The sequence below is a fragment of the Pocillopora verrucosa genome, chromosome 8 (genome assembly GCF_036669915.1).
Source record: "Pocillopora verrucosa isolate sample1 chromosome 8, ASM3666991v2, whole genome shotgun sequence".
Classification (NCBI taxonomy): domain Eukaryota; kingdom Metazoa; phylum Cnidaria; class Anthozoa; order Scleractinia; family Pocilloporidae; genus Pocillopora; species Pocillopora verrucosa.
Window position 1 is genome coordinate 20,217,789 of NC_089319.1, and position 21,063 is coordinate 20,238,851.

The window sequence follows — 21,063 nt, forward strand, 5'->3', positions numbered from 1 at the left end:
GGTTTCCGATGGAAATTTGGACTGGCTAAAAGAACTAGTCGAGAATGGAGAAGAGGACGTAAACACGCCAGATCAACAAGGATGGCCTCCGCTGTATACTGCCATTAAGAAGGGAAAACTCGATTGTGCAGCGTACCTGTTGAAGAAGGGCGCCAAAGATTTTTACGACAAACAACATGCCGAGTACCAAAAAAGATTGGTTGCCGTTTCGAATGACCTTTCAAGGAACAAGGCCAACTCTTTTACATAGCGACTGAACGGAGATAAACGTTGTGGTTTATTGCTCCTGGTTATAAAAAGTATGCATCTTTTGGTCCAGTTTTAAAGAGACAGCTGTAAGTTAATATATAAAGTCGGATTCGAGGACCGAGTTGGTTGAATCTATCGCTAGGTAATTTACTATGTATCAGGGTAATTTCCCAGAACAGTTGAAAACTCTCGAATCGTTTTTTCTGAGATTGAAATATTGCTTTAATACTTTAATACTTTCTGGTGTCTATATTGCTGTTATTTCTGGATGCATTGTTTACTGTTGAACTGTCAATGAGGCTTTCATGGTTAAATTACCCTTTTATTGTTTCTGTTGTAGAACCAAGTTCTGCAACAACAGCCGCAAAACCCATCGCACAAATTTCATGTTAGCTGTGAATTTACAGCAGGTAAACTTCACAAAAATGGATTACCCAGAGCAGGTGGCAAACATTGCAAAACGTGTTTCAAAGATAGTGGGCGAACGCACTTTATTAGACTATCTCTATAAAGAATGACCACAACTAGAATTGCTAAACGAAAGCTTTTTTTACAATTTGTTGAGTAACGCCAATTTACAGCTCCAGCTTTTTTGTATGATAAGTTGCTGACTGTTATGTATCACTTTTACATTTAATTCTTAAGGTTATTTACAACCAAATGCAAACAGAATAACATTTATGTGTACGAGAACACGAACTGTCGGTTTCTCTGATGATCGCTATTGTTAAGTCAGTTGATACCTAAGCTGCATATTCCCTTGAGTGTGCTAAAGTAATTAAGCCAGCCTCTATATCACAGCAGATTTTGGATAATGAGACACAGTGTGTTGACCATGTACCGTTGTATGTAAATACATTAATGAAAGTGGCACGTTTCTTCCGCACTGTGTATACTAATTAAGAAGTAAGCGATAATGACTCAAGTTCTTTTCCACCAATAAACACATTAAGTTAGCAACGCAGCAGCTTTGAACAAGCTGTTTCGTTAGCGCGTTTAAAGAAACAAGCATGCCACGGCATCAAGTAAATAATGTTCTTAATTTACGATGCTTTATTCGTAAAAGGAAAGACCTTTTTAAAATTAGCCTGGATTTCAACCTTAGAGCTCCACTCAAACTTTGAGAACGGCCCTGCAAGCAAGCAGGATAAATTAAAAGGATACTTGGGTTTTGATTGTCTACTCAAAGGGGCACGCAATGGTTTACCTTTCTAGTCGGGATTGTAAGCGCGGGACTACCTGCTAAGGAGTGCACGCTCGGGATTGCCATCTTTCTTGTCCACTCTTGTGCTTTCTTATGTAGTCTCTTGGCCTTTAAAAATCCTTTATTCTCAAAGCTTATTCTAACAAGAATTTTGGATATCGGCTTTGGTCCAATAGTTCATTTTTTGAACCTTGACCCTGCCTCGGTCCAAAATTATCCTTGAACGCAAACAAGGCCTTTTGACTAGTATTCAACCATTTAACGGAATATGTTTGGTCAATATTGAATGGGTGGTTGATCAAACAAACGAAATTCGTGGATGAGAATGAGTGAAGAGGAGGAAAAAAGCACGATATCACAGAATTTTTAAAATGCATGCAGAACTAAAGACGCGGCTTTATTGTTTTCACCGGTTGTGGCTAAGCAAAATACATAACATATGATAGCTGATAAATATTTGATTAATTTCGTTATCTACTTCTTCTTCTAAGAAAGCGACTTCAAGATAGAACTTGACATTTTTAGCTCTAAGATATACGAGACTGCTTTAACACAGCTTAATTATTTTCGATCCAGGCACTCAAGATACGTGATAGTGCGCATGACCAAATCAAAGCAGTTCAGTCCCATCAAATTGTATCGGACTCGAATTAGTAATGGTGTCCCAATATGTCTGATAAGAAGGTCTCTCGACGAAGTCACAACATCCTCTGGAGTGTCTTCCACTTGAAAATGTTTTAAAAGTAAATATTCGTGAATAAAAAGGCCAAAATAAACTAACGGATCACAAAGCTGGAAGGATAAGAAGTGCAAAGTTAAGTTCGTTCTCACGGATTCGTTTCTCGTGGAATGTTTCTTCGCCGCATGTCGAACAAAAGAAGATCATCAACAGGATAACCAAAAGCTTTTTCACCTACTTTATCGATGAGTCCACAAGTTGCCTTGGAAACTCCAAACTTGTTTGTGCCAACCTGATATCGGTCTGATTGGGTCACTCAATGGTTGGCAATAACTCCTAGTGATGTATTGCTCATTGTGTATCATCACCCGTTGTTTACATATTTGATTTAAGCTATCACGCCCATGTTAGCGTTTCATAAAATTTTCAGCCCTTTTAGTCTAATCAACCCAAATCTCAGCAAGAATTCTAATTCCGGTCCGGAAAGAGTGGGCGATCCGTAGCTTTTCTGCCGAACTCTTTCATCTAATCGGTGAACAATATTCAAATGCAGAACGGGGACCTTTTGCGATAGTTCATCCTGGGTCAGATTCCAACCACGGGTCGTGAAAAGATGCCCAAAGATTTAAAAGAAGAATGAAAAAAAAGTTGGAAAAAACGATACTTTCAATATACGATTAAGAATATGGAAGCCAAGCACTGAAGAATTAGAATGTGTTTATCTGGTTTTTGCTCACGAAAGAAGCTAACGACAAAGCAAACGAAAGATAAAAGAAAAGATTCCATCCTTAGACACGGTATACAATTCTCAGAGATAATATCAGAATGTTTTTCAAAAATAAACCACCTCCGGTTTGTGCATTATCGCATTGCAGACGATAATATCAGGGAGAGAGGTTAATACAGAACCCGGGCTACATTTGAGCAAATTTTCCATCTCCTTCTTAGACAGAGCTAGTTTGCTTTCACAAGGATAATCTTGCAGGCTCCCATCCTTCTTTGGTGAGTTAAGATAATTAGTGTGGGGGGTCTATTAAGTCCTTGAGTATCTCAAGTGAACGCTTATTCTTGGCAGTGGGAAATATAGACTTTGTGACGGGACAACTGAGATGAAACTTTGGAGAGGAGTATTTCTTTGATTTTACAATAGAGGGATGAATCTTACAGTGTTGAAATTAGTTGTTTCTGCCGGTTCCTTCTTTACGTGTCTTTCTTTAATTTTCACCGATGTGTGCCTTTTGGGTCGACAAGATTGTTTACCAAGCGCAAGGAGCTTCCAGAAGAAACTGGTTGGCTCTTTGGAGCGACTGTTTTTTCTGAGGTCCGGCGGAGACCTCGATCTTGACGAAGAGATCTTTGACATGTCAAAAGGACTAAACCACCATGTTTGGGAATACAACTGTTTGAAGAGCATTGAAGCCCTTTGCAATTTCCCAATCTTTCCTAAAGCACCGGATAAAAGAGAAATAATATCACGAACAGAAATCACTACGCGGAGCCGTCGCCGCGTGGATGCCCATCGTTTACTTGGTTTTTTGGTTCCAAATTTATCAGGTGAACATCTCTTCGCGGTAACATCGAATGGTTTTGCTGAAGTCTGGCTAAGTCCTGATAAAAGTTGGAGGTCGGCAAACCAGATTGCTTACATCAGGCAAACTGATTTGAAATCTACAATAAAAAAATGGGACTTTGAGGCTGTAAAATCACAGATTTCCGCCGGAGTTTATTTAGAGGCGAGAAAACGATATTTCATTGAGATCGTGTACTCCCTTGGAGGTCGCAAAAGAGGCGAGAACTTTCTGCAAGTCGCCTGGAAACGACCAGGAAAATCCACGTTTGAGATTATTGAGAGCGAATCACTCTCACTGTATACAAATGACAGTGAGAAGGACAAGTACAAAACCTATGACGATCGTTTACCCAAAGCTCACTACTGTGCAAAATATCAGAAAAGCTACGCAAACAAATATATGAGATCAGAGCCATATCCTAGCTTGGATAATTCCGCCATTAGTGGTGCTTTACCATTTTGTGACTACAGTCCTAGCTATATTCTCAATCCTGCTAAATTAAATGGGTTTGAAAAATACCATGGCGTAAAAAAACATGTGCATAAAACGTACGGTTACCCATATCCAAATATTGATGGCATTATCAGAAGTCACACGGCGCATAACGTGTTTTTGGCTGAGGATCCCTTAGAAGAGGAAGAAGCGTGGTCCGTGGTTGAGGCGTATATGGAAACTGTGGAAAAAAGCTATCCAGGGTAAGAATTTGAGATTTTTTAAATTTGAAACTAGCCTTTCTTTGTGAGCAGTCGTTGACCATTCGTGTATTGCCATTTGTCAATCCTTGATCTTTCCTGACTGTCGTTGCTTGTTAGTTCTTTAATTTATTTGCTCGTTCGTTCGTCACTTCCGTAACTCGTTCGTTCTTTAGTTTTGCCGGTCGTCGCCGTTGTCGTTCGTTCGGTTAGTCGTTCGGTCGTTCGTGTAGTCGTTCGTTCGATGCGACGTTCGAAGATTCAGTCGGAAGCTTAGAATACCTCCTCGAATTCTGGGAAATCGTGTCAAAAGAGGATAATGATAATGCAAGAAAAACCAAGCAATAAGTGTAATAAATTTGATGTTGTATAATGGTTACTAGTAGGCTAAGTCAGGTCTGGCTGATCTACACAATGTGAAGTGGAGATCAATCTATGATCCACACTTATGATTGAGTAAAACATTATTTCAACAGGAAATATGAACTTGAGGATATCATTCGCGTTGAAAAAAAGAAAGATCCTGAGAAGGGAAATAGATATCTTCTGGAGCTTGCTGTAAAAGATCTCACAAACTTTGATGGCTATATTTTATCGGAATATATTTTTAAACCGAAAGATAGAAGTGAGTCGTTGTGTTATCCCAGAGGCCTACAGTGGAACAGGACAGCGGATGTCTATCTGATTCTCACGGTCAAGAACCTGGGTCGGTGGGTTCATCACTTTATCAAGAACGTGGAAGAAATTGTACGAGAAACGAAAGATGAACATTTACACGTGGTTATATTTGACTTCAACAGCCCAGATATTGACTTAGAGCACGTTTTAAGAAGAAGCAATCTGAGGAACCATCATTATATCTCAAAGCCTGGTAATTATTCGCGCACAGTTTCCTTAATGGAAGCTATAAAGTCAATAGATGATCCTGAAGCCATTGTAGTAACCATTGACTTGCATCTGGATATCGGAAGTCAGATGATTAACGACATACGTAAGGTAGGGACGAGGAGCTCTTTGAAATGGACTGTTGCAAATCACTTACCTCAAAAGTAATCACAAAAGCCAATCAGAACAAAGTTCACACGACCCAAAGGGCTAGATAGAACTCTAAATGAATGAGCAAGTCACTCTTTATCACCGAGAAGGTGGGGGGGAGGGGCCAAAGGGGGGGATGGGGGGGGGTTTCAGAGGAATTTTTTTGGGGGGGAATCATATGGTTCTCGGGGGAAACAAAGGTAGGATCAGTCACAACAGTCAATCAGCAGAACCAAGGTCACACGACCCAAAGGGTAAATAAAACTCCAAATGAATAATAGAAGTCATCATTTATGACCGGGAAGGTGGAGGGGGGAGGTCGGAGGAAATTTGGGGGGGGGAGGAATTATATGGTTCTCAGGGGGAACAAAGGTGGGATCAGTCGTGGCCAACAGAGTATAAATGGGAGACTAAAGAAAATTGACTGCCAATTAATTGCCAATAAGGAGTGTTATGGTAGTTTTACCGAGCCTTATGGAGAATAGGTAAATTTTTCATTTTTATCGTGACACAACCAGCCCCCACCCCACCCCTACTACAGCGATTAATTATGACAGGTTCCTAAGCTGTGTTGGGAAGAAATAATAGCCGTATCAATGTTGGCTTCTGAGTAACCAATTAAATGTTTCACCTTGTTAGCATTTTGAAATTTTTTCAGCCTCCTCGAAATATAAACCAAAAAGGAACAGCTCCCTAAGTACATTTCAAGTTTTTGATGGCATTTCCAGGCTTGACTCCTATGTTACACAGACTTTTATTGAAGTTTTAACAGTTTTTCACGTTCTTTTCAGCACTGTATCAAAGGAAGGACCGTCTATGCTCCCCAAATCATCTTTCTAAATTGTGGTGGAAGCAGTGCCCTTCCCAGAGGCTCATGGTACCACTACAGCTATGGAACAGTTGCTATGTATAAAGAAGACTGGGAAAGATTCGGAGGCTTTTCACAGGGTTTTGTTAACAAAACCACGTGGGGAGGAGAGGACTGGGACATCATTGACGGCGCAGTCAAGGGTGGCCTGGAAATAGAAAGGAAACGATCACCATGGGTCTATCATTATTACCACACCAAATATGGAATGTGGTAATCGAAGGAATGAGTTTTTGACCAAGTTTGACGCCAAGGAGACTAGGAACGAGGTTTAATATCCAGCTAGGCTGAAACCAATCTGCCGTCACCTTAACTAACAGGAGGAGGCGGGCGGAAGGGGTTGGGGAAACGAACTCGAACGTGAAGTACGACTGTCGTAAAACCAACAATTGCTCCTCGAGTTTCGAAGAAAAAGTATTTGTAAATCTGCACAGTACTCCTCGGTGAGCTGGACTTTAAGTAAACGAGAACTGAATACTTGTCACAGGAGAGTTTTAATTTGTACAGTTGGTCTGATGAAAATAGTTGAGCATATTACGAAGAGACGCCCTTGATCGCCACTTTCGCTTGGCTTTACGCAATAAACTTCATATTTGTGCTGCTTATATAGTAAACAAAAACACCCAGATATTGATCATTAATATGTTATAATTTTATTTTTCAGTACAATATGACGAATGTGAAAATGACGCATGACTAATACTTAGAATTTCAAATTAAAACAGCCTATAAAGGTACCGATGGGATGAGATTTTATATAATACTTACATATAATTCTATACAATTTTTAACGTTTTTTACAGTTACATTGACTATCCCTCCGAAATACCAAGAGCGAGTAGGCAACCCATTGCCTACGTCTTCAGTACTTGGGAACAGCTGATAAAAATAAAAAATGTTTGCAGCCTAGAAGATACTTTACAACCTTTAAAATTCAACATTTGCTTATGCTGGTCACCATCCTGGTTGTGCTTGGTCGGTGGCTAAGAAAGAACAGGGGATCCGCTAGGGTGGAGTTTGGGTTCGGTGTGCTGTAAAAGACTTCATACTCTGACTCTCTTTGGAACGAATTTCTTTCATTTTGCTATGTTGTTAAGACTAAGAATTATTAAGAATTGTGTTATATCGCCATCATGTATCCAGTTCTGGGATGGTGAGACAATATGTTTACAATTAGATTAAAAATGTGTTGGTGCTGCGCTGGTAGATCTACTCCCCCCCCCCCCCCCACCCCTCCTCACTCCTCCCCCCTTCCACGGCCCAACCGAAACATGCTGGCCATAAACAAGATCTTTAAAGTTTATCTACAGATTTTGGCTCGGTGGTTTCTCCGTCATTGGTATTTTATAGCCACATTCCTGCTTTAGTGTGGTAATAATGGTAGATATATGGGCTTGGCTTGCGCTCTATTTCCAGGCCACTCTTGACTGCGCCGTCAATAAGATCCCAGTCCTCGCCTCCCCATGTAACTTTTGTCTCGAAATACTTAGAGAACCCTCCAAATTTGTCCCAGTCCTCCTTGTGCACTGCCACAGTTCCATAGCTGTAGCGGTTCCATTCCCCTATGGGAACAGCACTAGTTCCGTCACAGTCAAGAAAAGCTATCTGTGGAGCGTACAATGTTTTGCTTCTGATGCAATGCTGAAATGACAATATGACAGCAAAGAGACCTTCAACTTTTTAACTCCTAGAAGTGATTAACATGTAATTTCTCCCTATAGATATCTATACATCATTCTGCATATAGGTAAAGGGAATACTGAAACTTATGGGGTGGAAGATGTTATCTTGATCTGACACCAAATTCTTGCAAATACTTTAAAGGGGAGAATTTTAAAACACAAGCAGATTTTGGGAGTTAAAAAGGTTAACAGACGATCAAGTTTGTTGACTTAGGGGCACTTGCCTCAACTATCCATTACGTAGTTAGATAATGACTAACACCTAAATGATAATGTTAATAGTCTAACCCCAACCCCTGAGAAAATCCCACCCACACCCCAGTACCCTCTCTCCAATTACCTTGCGTATATCGTTTATTGCTCGGCTCCCAATATCCAGGTGTAGATCAATAGTAACAATAATGGCATCTAAGTCCTTTATTGATGCCACTGCTTCACTTATGGCAATACTGCGAGAATAATTACCAGGTTTTCTGATAAAATGATAATTTTTCAGAGTGCTTCGTTTCAAGGCCTGCTCTAGATCAATATCAGGGCTATCGAAGTCGAAAATAACCACATGTAAATGTTCGTCTTCCGTCTCTAGCATGATTTCTTCTACGTTTCTGATAAAATGGTGAACCCATCGACCCAGGTTCTTGGCGGTCAGAATCAGGTAGACATCCGCATTCCTGTTCCACAGCAGGCCACTAGGATAGCACAATGGCTCACTTTCATCTTTCGGTTCAAAAACATTTTCTGCCAGGACATAACTGATGTCTCTTGGGATATCTTTGACGACAAGTTCGAGGAAATATTTATTACCTTTTCCGGGGTCTTCTCTTCTTTCAACGCTAATAACAGATTGGAGTTCGTATTTCCTGGATGGAGAGGGTTAGTACTTAGTGTTGATTGAAAAATTTCTGCATTTGGGGACCAGTGACCATTTACTGTCTGGGAGGAGGGGTGAAAGATTTTGCAAGGATCACATGGTTTTCAGGGGGGGAACTGAGTATAAAGGGGGGAACCATAGATAATTTTCTACCAATTTACTGCAATGAGGGGGGCCATAAGAACATTACAGAGCCTTATGGGGAGGGGGGGTGTGGAATCAGATAAAATTTATCGTGACGCAAACAAAACTCTCCAATCCCCCCTCCCCCGAAGACAAATAATGACTGCTCCCTGAGCCTTAATAAACGTTTAATATTTACCATCTCTGGTGGAAGTGCCCGTTGTTACTTTCACGAGTAATTTGGAACAAAGAAGACAAAAAAATGCAAACAAAGGAGCCGAGGAAAGTAATAATTGCAAAGCAAAGAAGAACTGCATAGGAGTTTTACACCAAGGTAAACCCTGAATTCATAACAATAACCTCAACTTCAGCTTTCTACGAAAAGCAGGTAAATTCAACGCAGAAAAGTTTGAATATATGTCTGCTATAACTTAATTAAAATAAAAAGGAAAGAGGTCGCTTGAACTTTTTTTAAATTAAGTGTAATTGTATGCAAAATTTCACTCTCAACGTTGCCTTACAGCTTCGCGTAGAGCATGCGCAGTGCTAATTGCTTTACAATTTTTTTATTTTTGAGTGAGATTACTTAGACTTCAAGCCGGATGCAAAATGTTTGATTTTCATTTCAAAATGTTTGATTTTCATTTCAAAATTTTTTATATCCTGTTTCTTTAATTTTCCGAGTGAGAATTTATATTTTACGTTATTATTTCTGGGGTGACTTATTAAAATGTCTAGAAGTGTGGGCGTTTTCATGACAAGTTGCTAAGTAAAACAAACATTTCGGAGACAATTAAATAGATTGGATTATTCGTTTTGAAGGTAAATCTGCTCAAGAATAGAACAACCATAATCCAAGTTATACGCTGTTTATTTTTTTTTAAGCTGGCTGACGGCTACAGTATGGAGATTAATTATATTCTAGTATCCAGAGAAGTATTCCAAACTGCTTATTTTTCCAAAACTCAAAAGTACATTTTTATGAAAAATCTGGTTTGTTCTGTTTTGATTTGTTTTCATAATCATAGCATAAGGCGCAAAACTTATAAAACAAAGAACTTAATACTGTAACAAAAAGAAAAACAAGTGTCCGTTAAAGACACTCAAAAGAGCTCTTACGGGTGGAAGGCCTCACATGAATAAATCTCAATTTATCATGAGTTTGCACTCCCATTCACCTAAAAATAAAAATGCATCGGTGTGTTTGATTAAACTTACCCGGGGAAAGCTCCACTCAACTCCTCGAAGTATTTGTTTATAACTGAAAACGCTGCCTCTTCCTCGAGGAAAAATATCATCTCCTCGAAAGCCATTCTCGTTCCATTCAAAGGCGGGTAAACATTCGTTCGTTGTACATATAGTGAAACACCATAATACATTTGAAAGTCAGATGGCAGATTTTCCGGATCGATGAGGTAACTGGGGCTATAGTCACATACCTCTAAAACTTGGTCCACAGCAGCTCGTTCGAGGTATGGAAGCTTCTCTGGCCTCAAGAACTTGTTGGTAGACCTTCTGTCGAATTGAGCACAATAAAGTGCACCTGGCAATTTGTAATCGTATACTTCAAATTCATATTTTTCGTCATCGTTCGTGTATGGTGAGAAGAAAGGTCCATCAATCACATCGAATCCGTCAGCGCTATTGAGTCGTTTCCAAGAGATTTGTATCAACTGTTGGCTGTTTTTAAGTTCAGCTTGAACATAGATTGCCTCAATGTAATATTTCCTTCCCCCAACCAAACTGATGGGGTTCGAAAGATTTTGTGTACCACTGGCCGCAGCTATTCTTCTTGCATCTTTCCAGTCAGAACTCGAACTAAGCCACATTTCAGCTGATCCAATCGAGGTCAACAAAAATTGATAGACATCAGTAACATTTGGTCGAATGTAGCCCAGCAATCGAATAGCCACGAAATTGTTCTTAGCTGTAAAATTAAGGTCAGCATTTGAAATAGTTTTTCTAATGTCCGGAGATTTTGGAAACATTGGATGATTGCATAATTGTTGAAGTGAAATCTGACAACTTTCGAATATCCAAGTATGTTTGTTAAAACCCGTTGAGGTTTCTTCAATATTGGTGTAATGAGCTCTTGTTATAAGCCAGTCATGAGTTCCGTTAATTTTTGCAAGGATTTTCTGGCGTGTATCAACGATAAGCGGTGAGCGATGAATGACGATAAATAGTACCCAAAGATCTAATATGAGAACAAAAACGAAAACCATTCGTCTAAAATTAACGCGAGCCATGATTGTCGCCAGCATTCGTTCCTGAATAATATAAGTTGTCCAACTCGCCAAGGAGTATGAATCAGATAACAGAAGATGTGGGCAGCTCGGACTGTCCCATGTTCGATATTTTCAATGAAATGCAAATAAAGCGTTTGATACATTTACGCTGCTGGGGTCGTTCCCACGGAGATTTTCTTCTCAGTTAAGATGTATTGTTAAAGGTGTTAAAGAAAAAACTCACACGAAAGACTGTAATAACGACTTCTCTAAGGTTGTCAAAACGACAACAACTACCCTAGCCTGGACGATAAGACATGCGATTAAATAACTCCCCAGGGTTCGAACTATCGTATAAAGGTCGGATAACGTTATCCAAGACATGAAAGGCTATCCAGAGGATAAGTGATATCAACTTACTACACCATTTACCGGATAGGGATTTATCCAGTGGATGGCATTAACCAACCTTCAAACAACCGGGGCCTGCTGGTGAAAATTACGCCATTCATCGCGAAATGAAGGAGACGTGATGGTGGAAATGCACCCAGTAACAATTGTTTTTGAATTTTTATTTCGATGTCTTTCAAACGAGAAAAGTAATATATCTCAGAAATGGCAAGCCTCTCGGAAGTTTCTCTTGAACAATATATATGAAAAAATTACAACAACTTGAAACAACAATAGACTGAAGTACTTGCCTACAAACAATTGGCAATGACTTGCAAGTGCTGGTGGTAACAATTTTCCACAACCGATCAAAATATTTTACTGTATTAAATAGTTTAGGATTAACAATACAATTTCAAGCAGACAATTGATAAGAATAAAGAAAAATATAAATAGGAGATCGTTAATTATTTGATCCATTACCAAATTCTCTGAAATAAGATCACAAGAATTGTAAGGCAGACAGTCAGGTGAATTACTAGTGAATTCAGTCCATAATAGCTACCATAGCGCGGCTCCATGCCGTAAATAAAACATTTGCTTCACAATTCATTAAATACAAGTCAATTTATGCATTTAACGTTTGCATGTTTAAACATTGCTTCATAGTATAACGGGACGAAAACGAATATGACGGGTATAGGAGTAAGTAACGTAACTCATATTATTGTGGCAGGAAGTGTAATAAGACCTCTCATAAAAGAACATATGGGATGACATTTGATCATGATTTTACCATAATGTTGAACTTTTTGGACAGGAGATAGAAAATCTCTCAAGGGTCGCGCGCCCATTCGCTTATTTGCTCCTAAGAAGTGGAAGAAAGTTGTGTGCAATCTAGGTAAATCTTTACAATCATTAAGTATTCAACTTCTCTATCACTACGCCTATGATATGGCGATTAAAATTCTGAAAGGAGGGTAGAAATTAGTTGAGAGAAAGGAGGGGTGCCGCTAAAGCTTACAAGCTATGATCTTCTTCAAAACAAAATTATTTCTCTTGCTTCATTGTTCACGACGAAGAGCCATTAAGGATTGTCGCATATCGCCCTCATGAAGCCACGTTGGGATATTCAGACGGAATGTTTTAAATGAGATTTAAAAACTTGTGAGTACCACACTCGTAGACCACGTCTTCGTGTCCCAAAATAGTAAATTGAATACCTCGCTGGCCTTAAATATGACCTTTAAACATGGATAATGCCCTTTTTCTGGTTAGTTTTGCTGTCATTGGTATCGGTTTTGCCATTTTTGGCTCAGGTTTTGCCGCTTTTGGCATCGGATTTGCCGCTTTTGGCATCGGTTTTGCTGCTTTTGGCATCGGTTTTGCCGCTTTTGGCATCGGTTTTGCCGTTTTTGGCAAAGCTTTTGCCGCTTTTGGCATCTGTTTTGCTACTTTTGGCACCGGTTTTGCCGCTTTTGGCGTTATTTGTGCCGTCTTTGGAGTTGGTTTTGCCCCCTTGGCTAATTTAGGCTTTTCAGTTTTTACCCACATTCCTGTCTTACTGTGGTAATAATGGTAAATCTTTGGACAGCGTGTGCGCTCTATTTCCAAGCCACTCTTGACTGCGCCGTCAATTAGATCCCAGTCCTCGCCTCCCCATGTAACCTTTGTCTCAAAATCCTTGGAGAATCCTCCAAATTTGTCCCAGTCTTCCTTGTACACTGCCACAGTTCCATAGCTGTAGTGGTACCATCGCCCTCTGGGAACAGCACTGGTTCCGTCACAGTAAAGATAGACTATCTGAGGAGCGTGCAACATTTTCCCTTTGATACAATGCTGAAATGACAAAATAACAGGATAACTAAACTTTTAACAGACGATTTATGTTACAGTTTATCAACTTTGGCGCACGCACGTTAATTTCCGATGACTAGTATTTTCAACAGGTAATAGTCCTGACATAAATGCATAGGAAAAACGCAAGAACCGACTGATTTCGCCGGGGCCAGGATGCTACTGAAGTGCAAAGCACTATTGTTGACTCCTGTGCATGTTTTAGAAATGACACATACTTTGAAATTAATAAACGAATCTCCGAGCGAGTAGTTAATTGCAAGTAAACCTGCACGCAGGCTTTCATTGGTGGAGCGACAAGAGTTGCGAAGCCCGCGCGTCTCAAGCGAGCGGGGGTTTTGTAAGGGGGCACCGATGGTTCTAGTTCGAAAATGATCCCTCACAGACATCCCTCTGATTAAAATGTCGTGGGCCTGGTCGCTCGTGGTGCGGCGCTAACAGGAACTCCACGCAGGTTATTTTCACACTCCTTGCCTTTTCCACTTCCTTCCCCTCCCACCTCCACCCAACCCTAGGGAGTTTCCTTTTATCCCCTCCCCTAAAATAAAATAAAATAAAATAAAAAAATAAAATAAAATAAAATAAATAAAATAAAATAAAATAAAATAAATAAAATAAATAAAATAAATAAAATAAAATAAAATAAAATAAAATAAAATAAAATAAAATAAAATAAAATAAAATAAAATAAAATAAAAGTAAAACAAAAAAGAACGCTTACCTTGCGAATTTCATTGATAAGTTGACTCCCAAGATCCAGATGCATGTCAATGGTTACAATAATGGCGTTTGGGTCCTTTATCGATTGCACAGCTCTACCAAAAGAAAGAGTCCGCGAATAGTTCCCAGGTTGCACAATTAAGTGATAGTTTATCAGAGAACTTTTTCTCAAAGCCTGTTCCAAATCAATATCTGGGCTACCGAAGTCAAATATAACCACATGTAAATGTTCATCTTTTGTTTCCTTTACGATTTGCTCCACGTTCTTGATGAAATGGTGAACCCATCGACCCAGGTTCTTTGCAGTGAGAATTAAGTAAACATCCGCTGTCCTATCCCACTGCAGGCCGCTTGGATAACACAAAGGTCCCGATAGATCCTTTGGCTGGAATACATATTCTGCCAAGATGTAGTTGGCGCCATTTGGAAGATATTTGACCACAAGCTCAAGGAGATATCTGTCTCCTTTTAGCGGATCTCCTTTCTTTTCGACGCGCCTGACTGACAAGAGTTCGTATGTCCTGAGGAAACACAAAAGAAGTTCAGATCTTTTGACATGCTTGTAGACTGCGAGCAGCCCCTCCTTTTTTAGGCGAATCCCGTCGCGCAAGTACTTTTTCCCGCACGTCACTCTCAGAGTTCCGCGCGGCACGCTATTATCATTTTGTCTTCTAGGGGGTGATTTCTTTTACTCGCCTCAACGGACTTCGCCGAGAAGAAGGGACTACTCCTTGTCTAACGCGCTGGAGGTCTGAAGAAAGCAACACTAACTGCTTCACAGGGTGACCAGGCCATTTCCAGACCAAAGTCCCGAAATTTACTCCTGCTGTGATTTCCATTTCTAATAAGCAGTCACCTCCGTTTAGCGATTGTAATCACCCTTAACTTAGTCCGAACAGCCTGTTTGTATCGTTCTCCACCTGTATAGAACGGTCACTTGCAGCGAAACCACTTAAATAAAGCTAAGAGTAACATTTCAAACAAAACTTAATCCGGCCATCTTTATCTCTCAAAACCAATATTAGGAGTATTTTTCAGTATTTTAGAGCGAGGTTTTGTAAATCAACTGGTCAATAATGGAAAAACATCGCGTCTTTATCGCTTTTATAATACTCTTATTCTTTAGAACCTGTATCAAGCGGTCAACCTGTGTTGAGCGGTTACCCCGTCATTCCCCACGGATAACCGCTTAAAACAGGTTCGACCGTGAAGCGGAAAAGATGCAACCTTTGACCTTCGCTTGGCGTTGACTGGAAAATTCTAGAGAGGATTCTCTTCAGGGTCACAGTTTCAGTAGTTCTAACAACATCACTCCTTTCGAGACCAAAGATAGTGTCCTTCTAATAATATAGTGCCCCGCATAGAAAAGTCCCAAATAAAGGATTTTACACTGTTTGACATTCCTTACCTAGGGTAGATCCTCTTCAAAGCGTTGAAGTAATTTGTCACCACAGTCAATGCCTCCTTTTCATTCAAAGGGTATCCAGCTATGAAAGCTTTATTCGCAGTTTTCGATTTGATCACTCCGTTCAAGCTTTGAAATGGGTACGTGTAAGTTTTTTGAACATACCTGCGCACACCGCGATAATGTTTAAAGTCGCGGGGTAAATTAGCCGGATCAAGAAGATAACTGGGTTTATAATCACAGATAGGAAGCGCCTCGTCCACGGCAGTTTTCTCTAAGTAAGGCAGTGCTTCAGGCCTCAAGTGCATGTTCGCAAATGTCGTCCGAGACTGCGCACAAGTGGGAGCTTTTGGTAACTCATCGTCGAGAATTTTCAATTTCGCCTTATCCATGTCCTTTGTATACAGCAAGAAAAACTTGTTATCGATGATCTCAAATCTACGACTATCTGGTCTTTTCCAAGCGACCTGAATTAAATGTTTGCTTCTCGTTGCATTACTCTGCGACTGAATGTAAATGAGTTCAAAATAGTATCTTCGTTTGGCGGCTAATTTCACGCTATCCGAAATCTGAGACTTTATACCCTCAAAGGACATCTTCTTCAATGGCGAACTTTGGGACCGGATGTAAGCAATTCTTTGAGCGCCTGTCCAGTTGGCATTAGGACTTAGCCAAACCTCTGCCAAGCCATTTGAAGTTAACAAAAATTGATGTTCTCCAAAGGCATTCGGTCGAATGTAACCCAGCAATCTAATGACTCGATCGAGTCTTCCACGCTCTGAGATTATGTTGACATTTGGAATGTACTCTCTTGCATCCGGAGCCTTTGGAAAAATTGGATAATTGCAGATTTGTTCGAGGCTGCTCTGGCAAAACTTTTCCCAAGAGTGTCTATTCAACCCGTGAAGAGTAACCTCGGACTTGATGTCTACGTCCAATTCTATGTTGTAGATGTCTGGATTAGATATCAACAACTTGTCGCTTGTCCCAAGGATAAGCGTTACGTTCGAGGAGATTTCCTGACGATTCAAGAGATAAATCACAACTAATATGACCCAAAGACCGACTGTAGAAACGCCAAAATAAAATGCTTTCACTAAAATGACACGATTCATGGTCAGAGTAGAAAAATAGTGGTTTTTCCTCCAAAAAAGCGCGTTCTAATCTAACCTAGTTCTCGAAGCGACATAATGTATTCACCGGCAGTCTTATCTGGTGTAGGGTTGCATATACGGCGAATAATTTCCGGAACGACAGCAATGTTTCACACATTTATTAACTCGGAACAGCCTAACCCCACAGAGATGCCCTCCTATAGCCGAAGATTCACGACGAAATCCCGAAAGCCGAATATTGTCGCGTTACTGTTTATGTATCAGCAGTCCATCAGACTGTTAGCCGAAGGGCATGATAACATACCCAGCGTCTCCAGTGCGTCATTTGGTTCCCAAAACACGACGTCGGATTGGGGACCAGACCTAAAGTGGGTGCGTTTTTAACACCATCACTCGATTGGTATCAGCCAAATAGCACTATCTGTTTTTGGTTAAGCTCATTTCCGCTGCTCTATCTGAACTCCGATCTTGATAAGTATGGTCTCAAAAAGTCTGCTTTAGACGATAATTTTGCTGCAAGAAGTTGCTCTCACAAGAATGTTCTACATTAAATAATTTGGATTTTTTTCTCAAGTTGTTTGATTGCTCTTGTGGTATGCACTTAAGTTCTATAAGATTAAAAAAAGGCAAACATATTACAGAATATTCGAACTATTGTGTAAACCAAGTGACAACTTGGAGAGGAGCCATCTATTCTGTCTGTTGATGCCTTTGTTATTAAAGCGATTACGAACCAATCAATTTTCCTATATGACAGATCCATCGTCCTGAAGAAGCTTTAAGTAGATTTCACAAATCATACACTTAATGGAAACGTTATGAACCCGAAAAGGTTACTTAATCTTTAATTAAAGGTAATAAATGAGTAATATCTTGTTATGAAACGTTCATGACGTTTAGAATTGTTTCGATGACAGACACGAATGAATAAACAACCATGCAAAACATGCGGATTGAAAGATTCATCCATTCAGAGTGGAAACGTCCGGTTGTTTTGTTCTATTGAGTCCCTTTCTTTAAGAGCACTGGGAGGCAGAGTTAAACAAATAAAAGGGCCATTTTGAAAGCGCCTCTCTGCCATAAAAAATTTATCCGAGAGGTTTAAAAATATCTCATGTAACGTACAGTTGTACATTAATTTGCACGTTAACAAACCAGAGTAGAGCTCCTTAACAAAAGTCACTGATCGTCAACTCATTAGCACTTGTAACTTATTGGACGGACTAATTAGCCAATTGCGGACACCGCATATTTTGTAGGTGAGGTAGCGGAAGGCATAATGCTCACTGACGGGTAGATTTGTACATTGTCGTGAATTCGTATCCATTGTCGGTAATATTTAAGCCGTATTGGCCTCTGGAATTAGCTGCTTATTGATACCAAGGAGTATTTTTAGCCGCGCCAAGTCTGATCGGATTTAATTCCCCCGGCTTGTGCAGCCGATGTGATTAGAGCGATATACTTGTTTACATAGGATAACGCAAAGCATACACAGTAGGGTGTATTAATATAGGAACTCACTCAACATGCAGCGTAAATTAAGTTTGCCTTATGAAAGGTTGACAATGTTTCGCCAACGGGCTCTCACGGACATTGTTGAACACTCTGACGAGGAAGGAAAAGATTCTGCCGGCGAAGAAGACACGCAGAAAACTGTTAATGGAGGTGACGTCAACAAAGGCGAACAGAAAACACAGGCAAACTTTCCGTTGATGCACCAAGTGGTAATGGAGGGAAACTCAGAACTGCTAAAAGAACTAATTAAAAATGGCGCAGATATAAATGTTTTGGACGAGAATGGCTGGCCTCCTATGCACACAGCGATTCGATCTGGCCATACTGAATGTGCAGCCATTCTTATCAAGGAAGGAGCTGGCGAGTTTTATTACAATAAACAGAAACAGGACTATCTTAGAAGACTAGAACGTTGTCAAAAGGGGCGCAAGATTTCGTACTGGAGGTGAGGTTAACTGCAACGTACATCCGGCTTAAAATTTCTCAGATGAAAACATTGCAATGTAATCGATCGATGCCATTTTATTGTCGATCACAGAAATGTTTATAAGTTCTACTGTATGTACGTGACCTGGAGAGTTCTGTAATCTTTTAAATAACTATTCAACCAACGCGTGTGGCAAATTGTGCCTTTGTGTACGAAGCTACAGACCATTTTAAACAGCCAAAAGGATTCATTTATAAACAGGCAGCAATATGTCTGCCACTCGTTCCATAGCAAGACGTCTCGAGAACTGTTAAAAAAATAATTCAGACACGTTTTCTCGTGGCACGTGGCGTCATTCTCTAATTTGGGTGCCAGAGATGACGATCAAAGTCGGTTTCGTTCTGCTCAAAAGTTACTTCAACTTGTTAAACCCTTCCCTGTGACACTGAAACATGTTTTGTTGATTCAAAACCTTTTTAATTGAGTGTCCTCGAGCTGATCTCTGCTTAGCAGTACTTTTCCAAAATGCCATAATATTTCTGGAACAGTCAGGACTGTACTGTTCCATAAAATTCTCTAAACTAATAAGAAACAATAGAAAACAGTTTGTTTTTGCCTCAAGGCCTTAACGACGATGTACACAAGTCCTGAAAACGGACTGATGAATACCTATGCCGATTCCTATAAATAGTAAAGTAAAACTGTCATATTAGATTGTACAGAGCTGCGTTGTATAAAGCTAAAGGCGTTGACAGGGATTTTGTGTGAATATTTAATCTATAATTCTGCGATGAACTCCTTAATCCCGCTATGATTTTGGCCCTAATCCTTCGTGATTAAAATATTTTGCATAACAAAGACATAAATGTACAAAGGCAGTTTTGATTGTCTCGTCAAGTTGTTTGTTGACCGAGCTAAATTCATCACGTGTTTTGCTTCAGAAACACAATCCATTGGGAATTAACCAAAAATACACTTGTTGTTCTAGTATCAAACTATTGCTCTCGGCAGATGGATCCTACCTCGCCGTCTGTTCTGACATCAACGGCGCGTAATATCCTTGTAACATCTCAGTCGTTTGGCCAATATTATTCAAATTTCCTGAGGTAATATTGATTCAGAGTTACATCCGGTCGATTGTTAACTCAGCCCTTGTTATTGCTCTCTGTTTTATGTCCTTAAATAAAACAGGATTTCATGAATCACAACTGAACTTAAACTTCATATTGCCACCCTTTCAACCCCTTAAATCTACACCTTCATCGACCATGATCGACATCGAAATGTTTCCAAAATTTCTCGCGTGTTGCGAGTTACGTTGTGTGACGGCCACGCGAGGATCGAGATGTGTAGTACAGAAGAAACCCGCTAACTCGTACCAGGTTAAGGTTACTTCCCACCTTCGCGGGTGTCCCTAAGGGAAAAATTCGAACGCGCACTAGTTTCACTAAAATCTTACATCAGAAGAAAGGTTAATAACTGTAATTTACAATAAAAATATAATTAAAGCGACTTTTCTTTAACGAAGTATCAGGAGCCGGCAAGGTGGGAAACGACCGAAGGTTATTCTTTTGAATTTATTGGGTATTGGATGCCGCAGCACGAGCAAAATGGCTGCACAGTCTTACTCCCCAGGCATCAATCGAAAAAATGATGTCAGGCTTTTTTGATATTCTGATAGCTTGTCTAGATATCGGCATCTAAAGTTGGAGTAGCTAAAGATATGCGAGGCGCGTTGCGTAAATGGACACCGCGGGACAAATATTTCAAATATCAAAATTTCCCGATATAATTTCGTTTGTCATTATTCCTGGAATGTTTGGCGAAGTTTAAAGAAAATCGGTCAAATCTATAAATCCTATAAATTTGCTCAAAGTGGTTGTATTCCTCCCAAAATCAATCGAGATTTTAGCTCATAAAGGTTCGCAAACAATTGGCGCCACGCCTCGAGATAATCTCGCCCCCTGAAACCGCAAACCAACAGGACAACGGGACCTCCTGGCGTCAATGACGATGGATCAAAGATTTCCCGGGAAAGTAACCCATTGTGCTGAGGAGCAAGACAACGAATCGACAGACAGCTTTCGAAATTACGACTCAAGGCGATTGTCAATGTTTTTGTATCAAGGCTGGTACTTGCATGAAGAAAAGAAGAACCTCATTTTTAACATTATTTATGGCAAATTTTGGCCAGCGACTTCTTCGGTCGAAATCTTGACGCCAGCGTGGAGCTCCGCCAGTACCAGTCGCTTTCACAAAGGAATTGTTTTCATTTCTTGACAGAATGGTACTCTTTCTTTCTTCTTTAGGCCTGTTTTTTTTCTCTTTATATCATTTTTTTATTCATACAAAGGACTTTCTCCCGCTCTTTATTTTTCCACGAGCAACGATTTATCCATAAGCAAACAGCTTCCACGTGTTTGTATATTGCG

The 21,063-nt window shown here is 40.0% G+C and overlaps 3 protein-coding genes across 5 annotated transcripts; 1 reads left to right on the forward strand and 2 right to left on the reverse strand.

The window, feature by feature from the left end:
- Window positions 1-3,034: 3,034 nt before the first annotated feature.
- On the forward strand, window positions 3,035-7,164 carry LOC131774064 (uncharacterized). 2 transcript variants are annotated; one of them, XM_059090075.2, is made up of 3 exons: window positions 3,035-4,398; window positions 4,872-5,391; window positions 6,222-7,164. In XM_059090075.2, the coding sequence occupies exons 1-3, from the start codon at window positions 3,287-3,289 to the stop codon at window positions 6,513-6,515; spliced, it is 1,926 nt and encodes a 641-aa protein (XP_058946058.2). In that variant the 5' UTR covers window positions 3,035-3,286; the 3' UTR covers window positions 6,516-7,164. The 2 variants fall into 2 exon arrangements, with proteins under 2 accessions (XP_058946058.2, XP_066027399.1); XM_066171302.1 differs by having other exon boundaries at window positions 6,235-6,404.
- A 478-nt stretch (window positions 7,165-7,642) lies between these two features.
- Window positions 7,643-11,223, reverse strand: LOC131774058 (uncharacterized). Its single transcript, XM_059090068.2, has 3 exons — window positions 10,193-11,223; window positions 8,321-8,840; window positions 7,643-7,939 (listed from the first exon to the last, which is right to left on the reverse strand). The coding sequence occupies exons 1-3, from the start codon at window positions 11,221-11,223 to the stop codon at window positions 7,643-7,645; spliced, it is 1,848 nt and encodes a 615-aa protein (XP_058946051.2).
- Window positions 11,224-11,820: 597 nt separating this feature from the next.
- LOC131774024 (beta-1,4-N-acetylgalactosaminyltransferase 3-like) lies at window positions 11,821-16,761 on the reverse strand. 2 transcript variants are annotated; one of them, XM_059090034.2, is made up of 3 exons: window positions 15,740-16,761; window positions 14,171-14,690; window positions 11,821-13,431 (listed from the first exon to the last, which is right to left on the reverse strand). In XM_059090034.2, the coding sequence occupies exons 1-3, from the start codon at window positions 16,687-16,689 to the stop codon at window positions 12,826-12,828; spliced, it is 2,076 nt and encodes a 691-aa protein (XP_058946017.2). In that variant the 5' UTR covers window positions 16,690-16,761; the 3' UTR covers window positions 11,821-12,825. The 2 variants fall into 2 exon arrangements, with proteins under 2 accessions (XP_058946017.2, XP_058946016.2); XM_059090033.2 differs by having other exon boundaries at window positions 15,578-16,761.
- Between the last annotated feature and the right edge of the window lie 4,302 nt (window positions 16,762-21,063).

Coding starts and splice junctions, on each gene's coding strand:
- LOC131774064 (XM_059090075.2), top strand. CDS start 3,287: ATGAATCTTACAGTGTTGAAATTAGTTGTTTCTGCCGGTTCCTTCTTT. Junction 4,399..4,871: donor GTGGAAAAAAGCTATCCAGG/GTAAGAATTTGA, acceptor TTATTTCAACAG/GAAATATGAACTTGAGGATA. Junction 5,392..6,221: donor TGATTAACGACATACGTAAG/GTAGGGACGAGG, acceptor CGTTCTTTTCAG/CACTGTATCAAAGGAAGGAC.
- LOC131774058 (XM_059090068.2), bottom strand. CDS start 11,223: ATGGCTCGCGTTAATTTTAGACGAATGGTTTTCGTTTTTGTTCTCATA. Junction 8,841..10,192: donor TTGAGTGGAGCTTTCCCCGG/GTAAGTTTAATC, acceptor CTCTCCATCCAG/GAAATACGAACTCCAATCTG. Junction 7,940..8,320: donor CAATAAACGATATACGCAAG/GTAATTGGAGAG, acceptor TTGTCATTTCAG/CATTGCATCAGAAGCAAAAC.
- LOC131774024 (XM_059090033.2), bottom strand. CDS start 16,689: ATGAATCGTGTCATTTTAGTGAAAGCATTTTATTTTGGCGTTTCTACA. Junction 14,691..15,577: donor TTGAAGAGGATCTACCCTAG/GTAAGGAATGTC, acceptor GTGTTTCCTCAG/GACATACGAACTCTTGTCAG. Junction 13,432..14,170: donor TTATCAATGAAATTCGCAAG/GTAAGCGTTCTT, acceptor TTGTCATTTCAG/CATTGTATCAAAGGGAAAAT.